This window comes from Synchiropus splendidus, chromosome 14, assembly GCF_027744825.2.
Source record: "Synchiropus splendidus isolate RoL2022-P1 chromosome 14, RoL_Sspl_1.0, whole genome shotgun sequence".
NCBI classification, from domain to species: domain Eukaryota; kingdom Metazoa; phylum Chordata; class Actinopteri; order Syngnathiformes; family Callionymidae; genus Synchiropus; species Synchiropus splendidus.
In genome coordinates this window covers 11452353-11466580 of record NC_071347.1, presented here as the reverse complement: position 1 = coordinate 11466580, position 14228 = coordinate 11452353, and the positions used below count along the sequence as shown (strand labels likewise).

General features: G+C 41.2%; 1 protein-coding gene across 22 annotated transcripts in view; it reads right to left on the bottom strand.

Moving 5' to 3' along the window:
- mical3a (microtubule associated monooxygenase, calponin and LIM domain containing 3a) overlaps positions 1-14228 on the bottom strand; it is an 83844-nt gene that overhangs the window by 46540 nt on the left and 23076 nt on the right. For all 22 annotated transcript variants that reach the window (XM_053884499.1, XM_053884498.1, XM_053884516.1 and 19 more), the window contains 4 exons: positions 2361-2759; positions 2072-2279; positions 920-1036; positions 711-812 (listed from right to left, as the gene is read on the bottom strand). In XM_053884499.1, coding sequence (XP_053740474.1) covers positions 711-812; positions 920-1036; positions 2072-2279; positions 2361-2639 — 706 coding nt within the window. In that variant the 5' untranslated portion in view covers positions 2640-2759. The remainder of the gene's footprint in view (positions 1-710; positions 813-919; positions 1037-2071; positions 2280-2360; positions 2760-14228) is intronic.

The window sequence follows — 14228 nt, the reverse complement described above, 5'->3', positions numbered from 1 at the left end:
AATCAGAAGTCACTTTACTTCAAACAAAAAATATTGACAGACTCAATTGAATGAGGGATATGAATCTTTCTTCGCTTGGCAAACACATAAAGTGTAAATATTGTTGTTGCAGAAAATGTGTGTGTGTTTGTGTGTGAAGTGAACAGAAATCAAGAACTTTATCAACCACAATTTCTATATACAAGTTACATGCTAATCCATCATGTTGCATCACAGGTCACTTCAAAGTAATACTGCAACCACATGTTCTGTCTCGTCGAAGCATAAACCAGATTTGAACTTTGAGAGCAGCCTCAGTCCAGTTCACAGTAATCCCAGAGGGACGAGGCTGCTTCCCTTCATTAAAGCCAGAGTCAGCGATACAGCGAGGGGTCATGGCGCTCTGCTCCACAGGCGATCGCTGGCCATAGTGCTGCGTTGAGCATGTGGAGGAAACAGACAGCCAATTCAACAATTCCTATTCTCCTCTGCTGGGAAAAGCGTACGGAAAGGTTGTTTGAATGAATGAGACGTACAAAGTGAGCACAAGTGCTCATTTGTATAAGTGGGGCAGGGTGAGGTCAGACAGTGGATCACAGATATACGCCAGTGAAGTCATACTTGTCGCCACAAGTAAAACGGTCCAGTGAAGCCAATTCTGTTTTCACGTTTAAAAAACAAAAAATCTGCCTCGAAAAGGAGTCACATGCAGACCACGAGTCAGTACGTGCCTGGTAGTGTGTTCCTTCGTCCGTCGGCTCCAATGATGACATCAAACTCCAGCTCATTGACAGGGTGCGTCCTGGGGTGGACCTCAGCCCTCCAGCCAATCCCTGAAAACACACAGGTTGTGTCATCAGACAGAAATGCTTCCTTCCACAGTGCCAGCGGACAGAGCACAAGTTCTTTCTCCAGGTTTCCCGGTGCTGATGAAACTCACTTTCATTGTCCTGCTCGTCCGGCGGCTCGATCAGACCCTTGAATTCTACGTTGACGTGGATTTCAATTCCAAGGAGGAGAGCCACTTTGAGCAGCATGAGCTGGAGCTGACGAATACCTGGCGAGCAAAGTAGAGTGCAACATATCAAGGAAAGCTTCAGGTCAAGCAGGATTCATGTGGTTGTATGCATTTAAATAGCAAGTAAGAATAAAAGAAGCAGAAGCAGTCCTAGAAGTGGTAGTGGAATAAGTATAGGAAATAGCCATGGTAGTATAGGAGGTATGGACGAGATGGTTGGGTTTGTAGTAGTGGTGGCAATAGGTGATGTTTCGGGGTGCACTGATCACAATTGAATGGCTATTTTCTACAATGGCTGAGTTGCTGATTCTGTTTTTTTTTTTCTTCTATGATTTAATAACTGATTTTAATTGTATTTTATTGAAAAAGAATATCAGTTTACAGGTTTCTTTCTTTCTTTCAAGTAGCAAGGTTTGAGATAATAAACAAAATTAATTTAAATAAACAAAAAGAAAAAAATGCAGCTGCTTTGTGGCCATTTAAATCTTAAAAATATTATTCTAAAAATAATGAATAGCTTCCAGGACACACAATTTTCTTGGAGAAGAAAAGTATTTGTCTTTTCACAAAAAATGACGGCTTCTTTTTTTTGCCAACCAAATCCAGCCAAGCTAAACAGGCCCACTTTCAAGGGTGGCTCTTCGCTTTCACTAGACTTCAAATGCTCTATATTCAGCAGAGTGGGGGTTCTTAAAAGGCAAATGAGGATTGTTGCATTGAATAAAGTGATTGTGGCATTTCCTCAACATATTTTGCCCTCAAATGAATCATAAATTGTGATCAATATGCTGGCTTGAGTGTGAAATGGATGGCTGTAGTCATTTTCATGTGAACTATGTGGGTGGGTCTGTCAGTCAGCAATCCCTCACAGCAGAGCAGAGGGAGGCAGTGACTGACTTTCAATCTAGCAGAGGAAGAGAACACCGATTTTACAAATATGATCCTGCAAAATTAAGGAAATTGGCACCGACATATCAGTGTACCCCTCACAGTAATGGCGATACAGTAGTAGTGGAAGTAGTATTAGTATTAAAAGTGGTCATACAAATACCAGGATGTGTTGATTCCACTTACTGATATGATCAATAGCACCAGCGCAGAACTTTCCGTAGAACTTCTTGGCCCCAAGGCCCCTGAGATCCTGGATGGTGAAGGGCCAGAGATGCAGCACATTGTTCCTGGAGAAAGCATCTCTCTTCTCCAACAGTACCACTTTGGCTCCCAGGAAACCGAGCTCGATGGCTGTGCGCAAGCCACATGGACCCGCACCGATGATGAGACACTGGACACAGACACAGTGTTTCATAGTCACATTCACAAGCACATATCCATCCAATGCAATAGGACCTGTGTGGCAAGCTACCTTAGCGTTGGCACAGGCACGGCCCTTCTTGTACTCCTTCTGGCTGGCTCTCTTGTCCAACTTGGCCCATAGAGCTTTGGCCTTCCAGTAGTTAAGTTTGGACTTGAGCTTGTGATAAAAGACTCGGTAATCACTGGGCTTCACGTCCAGGTGATCACACAGCTCCTGGAAGGCCTTGAGCGTTCCTTTACAAGTGGAAGCCTGGACGAAGGTGTCAAACAGGACGTGAGACTGGTTCACTCCATCTCCTCCAGCAGCACCAGCTCCTCCATCCCCCATGGTCCAGGCTCACACAGGGCTGTGAAGGCCCCAGATAGGGCTCTCTGGATCCAGCCTCTCTTCCTTTCTCTATGGTCTATGACGGTCAACTTTTAAGTGCCCGCCTCAAGCATCCTCACCCTGTCAGCGAAGGAAGAAGGGTTAAAAAGCTTTGTTTATGATTCAGTTTGTCAATCTGGTCGAATACAGAAGTGGGTGTCATCAGCATGGATGTGAAGTCAGGTGACATTTACATTGCATCCTGAGGGAAAAACAATAAGAAAGTGTGTTCATATATTCATTTAGGACAAAATAGTTTACTACATATGGAGAAGACAGAAATACAGGATCTATTCTGCGAAGATATTTAATCAAACGTCCTCTGGAACACGTCAGATGATAAGGAAATAATTAGGTTCAACAGACTTTTTCCTCTGGTTAAGGCAGGAAGTCCGAAGAACTCTGGGAAAAATCCCAAAAAGGACAACGTCTTTGAGGTGAAGTGTCACTAAACTGGACTTTTAGCCTCAGAAATTAAGCCGTCAACTTTCTACACTCCAAGCATCCTACACATGAATCTTTTACCAGTTGCAACATGCATTCACGGCGCTTCATGCTCAGTCAGGCCCCGAATCACAGGCTCCTGCATCTGCCGTTGGAATGTCCCCATGGACTCACAGACGAATTTAGCAACATGGACAGCCCTATGAAAATTCTGCTAACTCAGACCAAAGATGACAAGGAGCTGTGTTTCTTTCCAAACTGTGGGATGAAACGTTCACCCCTCAAAAAGCGTGACTGGTTTAGATTCACCTCCCTGAGGCAGCGATGCAGAAACGACAATGGCATCACACCGCAGATCATCTTACGGCGGTTTCCCTACGTCACGGTCTGACATTCAAAATCCAGAAACATAATCCTCCGGCCTGATACAAGGCAAACAGGACTCGGGAGTGATAGGCCAATATGCACATGAACCTCCCAAGTTCATGCAAGCTCAATCATGAAGTCCCTGTTCCCGAGGCAACCCAGGAAAATAGCAGGGTCAGCAGTAGCTTCTTTTCACACCCTGCCAAATCTTTAGTGCAGTGAATCGAGCTGGCTCTAGTTCAGTTCCTGTAGCTTCAGTCAGTCTGGACTGGAAGTACTGGACATCCAGCAGTAGCCATAAGTGCATTGACCTCCAGTGGAGGAGTTTGCAGATCTTGTTATCGCGGTGAAGGGCTTGAGGTGTCATGAATAAACTTTATTGGTCCCACTAAGAACAAAAAAATAGAAACACTAATGAAGGAAAAAAAAATAATCGCATTGCATCTAACAAAGAAATAATATATGACAAATGTGAAAAGTGAGGATGTAATATGGCTTGCAAGAGCACTTTGTAACAGTAGCTGGCTAACAATGAAAATTAAAACTGAAAAACTGGACCTGATATAGCTATGATACCTTGCTGTTCTTCAGACAGCAGTGTCAACGATGATTTGACAAACTGAAAACTGAGTGTGTTATAAGGTGGTGGGGTTCTGGAGACTGCTAGCCTTTGCAAAGTTTCTCCCAGCAAAGGTAACTTGAAAGTAAAATTATGCCTGTCCCTCTGTCACCAGACGGGCAGTGGAGAAGTTTGACAGCGGCTCAATCATCCAGTACATGCAAAGACTGCGCAATAGTTGGTGCACTACGGGCATTCAAGGGCAACACTAGACCAGCTTCATGGAAATTGTGTGTTTATTGAACATTCTCTGGATGTGTTGTGTCCATACTTGAGGCGAGAGGCAGTGGTGGAGGACTTTCTATTCACCTGGTGGAGATACAAAAAAATCACCAGGAAATGTAGGGAATTGGGTTCCAGAGAGAGGTGTTACTTTCAGTGTTGCTGTGTATTTTGCTGTAAAACAAGACGTCCTGGTTTTCAACTGAAACCTTGTAAGATTGTATCCTACCAATTTAAGAGACTATCGGCGAAGCATGTTTCACTTTATGAGCTGAGGAAAGGAGACAGAAAAACAGCCAGAATTCAGATGTCACTCCCAGGGGTGTAGTAACTCACTCATGAAATTAAATATTTTTTGTGAACAGCAACAACAAGTTACTGGAAAAATCCAGTTCTGGAACAGACATGAATGGATCCCACTGTGAGGTGGTTGTGTAAATTCAATGGCGTGGATTACTGGAGAAGATCAAGTGACAAGGATGGACGTTAACAAAATAGAACTGCTGTAACAGATCACAGAGACAGCAGTAAATCTCCAGCAACACACTGTCCGTTCTTTGAAGGACAAGCAGCAGCAGCAGCTGGGACATGTTACACCTTAACACGTCTTGAAGACAGCAACAAACATCCAAAGTCATCTGAATGAAGGGCACCGCAAAACTTTAGTCACCCAACAGACAACAGGACATGATGTGTTAGCGAGGAATGTCACACAGAGAAGCCATTTAATAACATGATCCCATTCATGATTGACAGGATGTGCAGCAGGGGTGTGAAAAAGCTTGTGGCATAGAATTAAAATCACATGGCTACATACATTTAGATTTAGACATTAAATTTTGTTTCCATAATGACTTCTACATTTTTAAAACAAAATGAGTTGTAAAAAGAAAAGAATATTCTGACAAGAATATGAGAACAAACTGCTTTCTAGCAATTGGTATGCAACACATGATATTAAATAACAATAAATAACCAAAGCATGTTGGACTCCTCCTCAGCTCCTCACAAACATTGTGATGCATGCAATTATACAGCAATGGGGAACTCAACAGAAGCTATGGCTGCTCCCCCACCTTTTTAGTACACAATTCAGCCACCTTGACTGCACAATCATAAAGGTTAATAGTTCTTGCTCACCTGAAAGACAACAAATTCTTGACTTATTTTTTCCAAACTACAAGATCGGAGGGCAAACTCGGGACAAACAAAATGCTAAATGCATAATCCACAGTGCAGGATAACACCTTATAATGTATTGCTATCAGCAAAGCTTCTAAATAAGAAAAAACAAGAAAATATTGATATGCACTTACTTTATTGCATGATATTGATACTTATACTGCTGAGATACTGAGACTGCTGAAATATTACAAGACTTGGTAGTGGGATATTGTCTTGATATTTTAAGTCCCGTACATTGCTATTTAATACATAAATACTTTTAATACTAAAGACGTGTATAATGTGAATATCATTTTCTTTCTGTCCACAGGAGTGATTTTGTGGATTAAGGGAGCTGTTCATTCCACTGTTGGACTGCTAGTGTAGTTAAAAAGTCAAACTAGACTCAGTTCATGACAATAAACTTGTTTTCCTCCCTTAAAATGATGGCTCTTTTTAAGAAATGTTACAATATATTGCTGAACTTACAGTATTGCAATGTATCGCATCACCACTTGTGTATCAGGATGCGTATCACACGATATCCGCCAATATAGAGCCCTGCTTCTTTTCAATAAACACTTCAATATTGACATTTCTAGATCCAGGTAGATGAACAAGAGGTTTCCAATACACTTTTGATAAGGGAACAAATAAATGTGTGTATTCATGGAATTTCAGACACTTGCACAGATGAGTTTCCATTACCCTAGAATGGTCAACCAATGTCCATTTAAAACAAGACCATTATTACCGACACTGTAAGTAAATAAGAAATTCATTTATTCATGGTCGCTGACACAAAAACAAAGGAGAGTAACTCTACAGTTCAACATGATGCATCCAAAGGAATCAACGAGAGAAACAAGCCTCATGACATCTGGAGCTGAATTTCACACATGCATGCAATCTGCATACAAAGCCTGACAACACCAACACACAGCACACGCTCAGCATGCCTTGGCCTTTTTCCTGCTTCTATTACATCATGCAGTCATCTAAAAATAGAGCCAAAGATTAGGCCACGAGGCTGCACGTTTGACTTTACGGCTCAGCAGTGACACAGGCGACATCAGCACAGACCGTAACAGCTGTTTTATTGTAACTTAGTCAGCCATTAACTTACGTATATTGAATCGATAATGCTACAGGCACGTTTCTGATGATGGCACTCTAATTTTAGACAGCAATATCAGACTGGATGAACGTAGGATTTTGACGAATTCTCACAGCTTGGTATGATGAAGGATTACATCTAGACTGGTTGGTAAGCCGGCGCACCAACTTTTATCCTTAGGTTACATTTGGTTCCGTGTGTTAGTCTGCGTCGCTGCTATAACTGCTGCTCAGAGGACATCCGAGAAACGAAATTAATATCCTGACTCATCTCCGCCTCCTCTCATCCATCAGGGAGCAGGACAGAAGCCAGAAGACATCTTTCTTCTTCGACATCTTTTCTTATTAAAGCACAGCTCCTGAAAGGGCCAATTCAAATGGGAAAAGTCAAAACGCAGCTCGTATCCAACTGATACAACTGACTCCATATTCCGTCTCAAATCCCTTGCATTGAAGACAACAAGAAAGGCAACAAGAGAGCACATGCCTCTGCCATTACTCATGTCTTTACAAAGCATACGATTAAATGAATAAAACAACTTCAATAACCAAAAAAAAACAAAAACTACAAAATAGGTAGAATGAAAAACATCTCAGGCGGACACGAGCCCTTTTTTTCCCCCAGGATTTCACCAGTGCTGGTCATGTGACCGGCAGAGCAGCAAAAGCAATAGGAATGAAAACCAAAAACTTCATTGAAAGACATTATAATATTCTGGAGTAAGTCTGTTTACACACCATTTCTGCCATGTTGTGGCCGGCAGAGGTAACAATACTTCAAAAACATCAAGCGGGTTGGTGTTGTTGCGTGTGACGATAGAAGAGAACTTGCGTTTGCAAGGTCACAGCTGTTGCAATTGTTTCTGTTGAATACACAAAGATATCACTCAATGTTTTATCTCCCAAGTTAAGATAGGTCGAACAAAAATGTTGGAGATAGAGGAGAAAAGTAAAACAGACAATGAGGTAAGGACAAGGATCGGTGTATACAGGGAGGGTGCAATAACATTTCTTGAACTTTTGGTCAAAGGGAAAAACCTACATCCATTGAAAACAAAGAGTATTTTCTTATGCAATTCAATTTGGGGCCAACTTCAAACCAAGTTCGTCGGTCCAGACTGTTAATTCTATAGTCAAATATACTATGGAGAGATTGTCCGCCAAGAGTGACCACAGCTATTTCACTTTGGGAAACCTCACGGTCACAACTGGGATGCCTTTTCTGCCACCTCAATGCTGTTTTTTTATAACAAAAGTAAAGTAAGCACCACAACTATTTCAACATCAACACAACAGAACCACAAGTGGCCAGAGACTCACACAAGAATTACTGTCAATGTGTTTGTACTTCAACTGCTCATGAGAAAATGGATTTGGATTTTATGTTCATGTATGTGTGCAGTGACAGGACATCAATGAGTGGTGTGATATGAATGGGGGAACAGGAACAACATCACTCCACAGACATGGAAGTGTAATCCAATCCCCCGACCCTAATGCGAGCCAAGATTCACAGACCTGTCCCTGGTTCACACCCGATCATTTTGAACTGTCAAAACTGCTGTTGACGTTTATTTATTGGAGACACAAACAATGACTCAGCGATGGTACCAATACAGTTTTATTGTAACTCACCAGAAACTATTATGACTGCGCAACCCGTGATTTGTCATATAAACACACGGTGACTGGGTTTGAGTTCCAAACAATTTAACAGGCAGACAGTCAAAGTTGTTTATTCTACATTGCAGCGAGACAACAATGAAATGGAAAAAGAAAGAACATGGTGAGAGAATGGTTCAGCATTTCGATCAGGATAAATGATTGTGAACAACAGCCGGAAAAAAAGGCAGATGTTGCCTTACAGTATTAGAGTAGCTTGCTTTCATTGACAGACAGTTACAGTATGGTAATGGCACAAATTCTAGTTCATAATAAAATAACTACATTGAAAAGATTCTCATCAGCTTTTGGATCCCAAAGACGAGGATAAAAACTGTTCAACTAGTTCATGTTCTTTTTTTTTTTTTTAGAAATGACAGAGAATATCATCATAGTTTGAATAATAGTGAATTGTTCAAAACCAAAGTAATACAATCATGTTAAACAATACAACAAACATTTGTTATTGGTGGAAGTCAAGGAAGTCTATGTATATGTTACAAATACTAAAATAAAGAAATAACAATATGAATGAGACTTCTGGTCGTCTGGGAAACAAGATTGTGACACATGAGACGAGCTGTAAGACTAGCAAGCTGTATGTTGAGTAACAGAGGCATGTGGAGGAACAGGTACATTCCAAATCCAAGGTTGGACCGGACGCAGTGGCACATAAAGTGTTACGCAGCTCCAGACAGCCAGTGTTTCCGTAATGAGCTCCAAGATAAAATCAGACTCAAAGTTAAAAAAAAAACAAAATAAATGTGTCTGTGTGAAGTGTGAGAATCATCAAAAGAAATTCATGATTTTTTTTTTTTTTTGCTACTCAAATGCATTACGCCAATAAAATATTTGTTATACAACTTCAGACATGCCCCATGTCACCTATTTTCATTTATTTTCTTTTATCCAAATATATATCACTTCAATCACACATCGTTTTTATTGATGCTGCAACAACGATTATATTTAATCTCACTTAGATTTAATAAGTATTCACTGACTGGAACCGATGGAGTAATAAATTTGATCTCAGGATCGAATGTTTTTCTGACTGCAGTGTCTTTTCTTATACAGTGAGCTGCATTTTTTTTATTATGAAAAAGCAACATTAATGATAACAATAAAAATCACAAAAACCTCTGGTAATGGATACCAACTACATCAGCAAAAATCCAAGTTCAAGTACAGGGTCTAATATAAAACCCAGTGTAATATTAATTCCAAAACCAATATTTGACCAGCCAAAGTAAACAACAGTGGTGACATTCTCACCGTCTTGCTGCTCTAAATGACTGACAAATGACATTTCGCCAAGTCTTCTCTTATATGTTAAGTTGATTGTAAAAGAATCACATAATGAGAGAAAGAAACAAGAAACCCCTTCATCTAACCTTCCCAAATTAAATGCAGTATATATATATGACAAAATACAACTCATATTAGAGCTAGTTTGTACTTCCAATTGGAATGATGCCAAAGATAAGAAGATATGAATCAGAAGCTTATTTGCAGAAGACCGTTGTTGGAGCGGAAGCATCACATCTGTCAGCTACACAACTAATGGCAACGCAAGGTGGGACTGCATCATGAGATGATAGCTGCTATCAATGTTGCCCTCTCTTGTTTGTGGGTGAAGAAGATATTTGAGACTGAAACAAAAACAACGGTTATGTTTTGATCGAACACATTTTATTTACCGTACTCTCCAGGATATAACTCCTATCTGCAGGGCTTCTTACTCTGCAGCAAACACTGCAGTTCCAAAAGGCTTTCTGAAGCCTCGGTGCAAGAGGAGCGTCATTCAGCGCAGCCTGTAATCCGGCCACATCTACACTTGTCTTCTATAATCTCCCAGAGTGGGCATGGTCGCTCACTGCAAGTTGCTCAGTTGGTAAACAAGTGGGGGTTGTGTTAGGATGCAGCAGTCAACCCTCCAAGCCCAATAGTTCAGTAGTTGTCGGGTACCCTGTGCGGCTATCATATAGCTCTCCCTTTAGGCTGTATTTTGTTTGTGACAGCCAGTCTTTCCTTACTCGACAGGACTGCAGGACAGATGACTTGGCATTCAGATGAGGCGGTATAAACATCAACAGGGCAAAGACCGACTCTGCGTGGTATGACGATTACCAACTGACCAAGAACTATTCACTCTGTTGACAGCAAAGGAACCAACCTTTCCACTGCAGCCATATTCAATGAGGACACTTGCAGAATAAAGAGTGAGAACAGGAAAGACAAACACTAAGACACACAGATACTGAATCTCTATTTCATTTATAGGCAGAAAGATCTGAAAACTAGTGAACTACAAATCAAGAGTGTGTTGTCACTGACACATGATGTCATGAATCTGTTTGGAAAGATGAGTCACAGATATGTTTTTCCTTAAATAAACTCAGTGATGTTGAAGGTTCAGGCTAAGACAGAATTTGGGCTGCACAGATTATTAGGAAGTGTGAAGTACAATTCATTTTGATTCACTTTGATTAAACTGCAACACCAGATGCCCCAATGACTCCACACAAGGGATTAAATGGTCTGAAAATTTCAGGACCAAAATGAATATAGTTCACAGTATTATTGTTCGAACTTCTCAACAAGTACTTCAACACACTGGACTCAATTAACAATGTTTTATTTATTAAAAAGCTAATTTCCCACTAAAAATATGACAAATTGGACATCTTGTTTTTTTAGCAGGACACGCTAAATTTCAGATAATGCCAGGATAGTGCCTTCAGCATCGTCCTGGTTTCCATGAAAAGGGTGTTTCTCCCCGGTAATTTTGTTGAATTAGATCAAATTCACAATTCCAGATTCTCATGCGTTTGTGGACCTGCAGCTTTAAGATTGTGGGCAGCATATTTGTTTTGCGTTAGCCACATCTCCATTCACGAGGGTCGCATTTGATTGGTTGACTGCCTGGAACAGTGCTGTTACTGGTGGGATGCCGCGCCCCCCAGTACTGAGCGGCAATACTAACCAACAGGAGTTTCGCTGTGGCTGCTCATTTCACCAGCAACTGTTACATCCCTACACTATCTTATTAATGAGCCAGATACCAGAACCACTCCTGCGCTGGGGACATTATAAAACAAGCTCAAGTTTTTAATCATCGACTTAGAACCCAGATGCGCTATCAGCACACAGATTATTAAATAGTAGCACCTTACGGCAAAGAGTGGCAAAGATCACATGAGAAATCAGAAGAGGGTTCAGTTTGTCGTGCATTGCTTTTCAGCTAAGTTTTCACCTCACTGGTGCCACCTCCATTGAACAGGTCAGCATACCCAGCACCGGAGGCATGTTGGCCTTCCTGTGTGAACTTTGCTGAGCAGCAGGCCGAGCTGCTTGAACACCTCAACAGAGAAATATGTACGCTGGTGCCTTTACACAAGGCCACATGGAAAAAAAAGGATTTGTCCCAACAACAAAATCCCTCTCGCATACACTGGAGATGAGATTGGCAAACGCTGAAGCAAATACCACTGGACAATTTATGAAAGTGTCCATGAATTCCATCTAAAAAACATAACAGGAAGGGAGATAGATTAAAAATGCAGAATGGCAAATGGCACATGAGTAACATCATATCTCCAATAAATTTTGGAACACACAGGTTGAAAAAAGAACCATATACTGGTTGAAAAGTAAAATATTTGATGAAAACTAAAGTGGAATTACATCACAAAAATCACATAATTGTCTTGCTGTGCACTTCTTTAATGGCCCAGTGAGGTGATCAACACCCTCCAAACCCCAACTTATTTCCATTGTTTGTGATCCTTCGAAATCTAAAATCCAATTTTGTTGTAGGGCTTCTGGACCGCAGCTTCTGTTTGCACGTGAGTCTTCTGCTTCTCAACTTCTGCAATTCCAAAATAGAAATGAAACAAGACAAAAATTTCACTTCACAGGTGTTGAAAAGTGAAAGTCATCTTGCTGGAAAATAAGAACATTTGGTCTCTTTTCTCCATCGGAGCTGTCAGAGAAGAATTCATCTCTTGTCAAGATAAGCAGGTAACAAGGCTCCTGGGCTCCTCCGCACACAACTACAGAGCGAATGTGAAATATGATGTGGTCTCTTGAGAGACAAACGATTTACAGCAGTGAAAGGACCCGAGTCTGGAGGAAAAGCAAACATCCATATGCCCAGCAGCTGGTAGATGCTTCCTGAGGCTTGATAGCAGCAGATGACACGCAACAAAAGAAGGTAAACGCTGTCCACATACAAAGGGTAGCGGTTTCATGCTCACGGCCCTGTGCATCAACATTTTCACAGTCAAAGCTTGTTTGATCTCTTTCACTTGCACTGTGACTTTCAACACTCAAATAAGCAAAAAAATTACTTCATCAGAATCGGTTTTGTTAGATTGAGCGGTCCATTATACATATTGGTAGAATAAAAAAAAATGTCATGTCACAACAACGGCAACGGATGTTGATCTGACTGGATACATATCTCCACCAGCCCTTTTGCTAGCAGCCACAAAGCTACATAGATCTCAGCACACTCGCTGTCTAAAGTCACAATTTAATCCCAAACTAAATCTGCCAGAACACCCTCTGCGACGTTACGAACACAACACGGTTCTACGAGAAATGTGATACATAATTACAAATGTGCGCAACCCATCCCTTGTCCACGTAATGGTCAATGATTGTTTTCAAATCCACTCTTCACCAAGATGAGTTGTTTCCTCGCTGGAAGAGCAGTGTGAGAGTCACGTTTACATATGAGCTCAGCGCTCACACATTCTTTTGTCCAATCAGCTTACAGCGACGTCACATCCCCCTTCAGCCCACATTCTAGAACTAGACTCGAGGAGGTTCGGAATATCGGTTCTATTGTCCCCACTCTTCCCAGAATGGCCGCAGAAGTACCGTTAAGTTTCCACTGACACCCTACTGCTGATGTTGGTGACAAACTCAAGTAACGTACAGAATTATATAAAGTTTCAGGAAATTCAAATTTCAGCCGAAAGAAAACCAATACATATTCAACATGAAAGTGGAAATGTTCAACAAGAAACAATATCTATACTGCCAGCATCATGCCTATGAATTCTAAACTTATCTCCTTAAAGATTAGTTTGTGGTGGCAAAACCTGTTAAAACCTGATGTTAACAGGACACCATCACCACTGCCAGTTTTTGTTCCTTGAAGACAGATAGTATATTCCAGCTATTCCCAATCCCATTGTTTCACCTCACTGACTTATTTATGCTTTTTCCATCAGTGTTTTTTCCTCATATTTAGGGTCGATTGCTAAAATCTTTCAACACCCACAGTTTATAAACACTAAAAAAACCACTTCAAAAGCTCATGTTGATAATGATCGACATGAGCTGAAGGAGACCAAATTTTTGGCTGTGTGCATTCCAAACCAGCAATTTACAGTACATGAATGGCCACTATGCAGATGGCCCCTGGGCCTTGTTTTTGACACACATACAGTCAGTTTGCCAAGCAGTCAGAGCGTCAAAAACCATCACCCAGGTGCTGATGACTTTAGGTTTTGTGGCAGATCTGCAAACAGTCAAATTGGTCACCCTCCAAAAAAGAGCAGTAGTAAAGAGTGAAGAAAAAAAAAAACAGTCCACTACTCACACGTGAGTTTCAACGGTCAAACTCGGCCCTATATAATCAGTGTCATTCACCAGACGCATGGAAGGTGAAGCACGGTTGTCCCGCTTTAGTGTTCAGGGGTCAGCAGACTGGCAAAATGTAAACAGTCTCATTGGCCAGGCCTCTGGAATGCATCCGTCACACTGACCTACTTCTGACCTGCAAGGTGGAAGAAACCGCCAAGAAGTGAAGTTGTTAATCCGCAGCTGTGAGACCTTAACAAATGTAAGAAAGTCAAACCAACGACTAAGAGTTTTATCAGTAATTGGCTAAACTGATAGACACAATAGGTCAGAATGGAAGTATTAACGGGATTAGTGAGGGA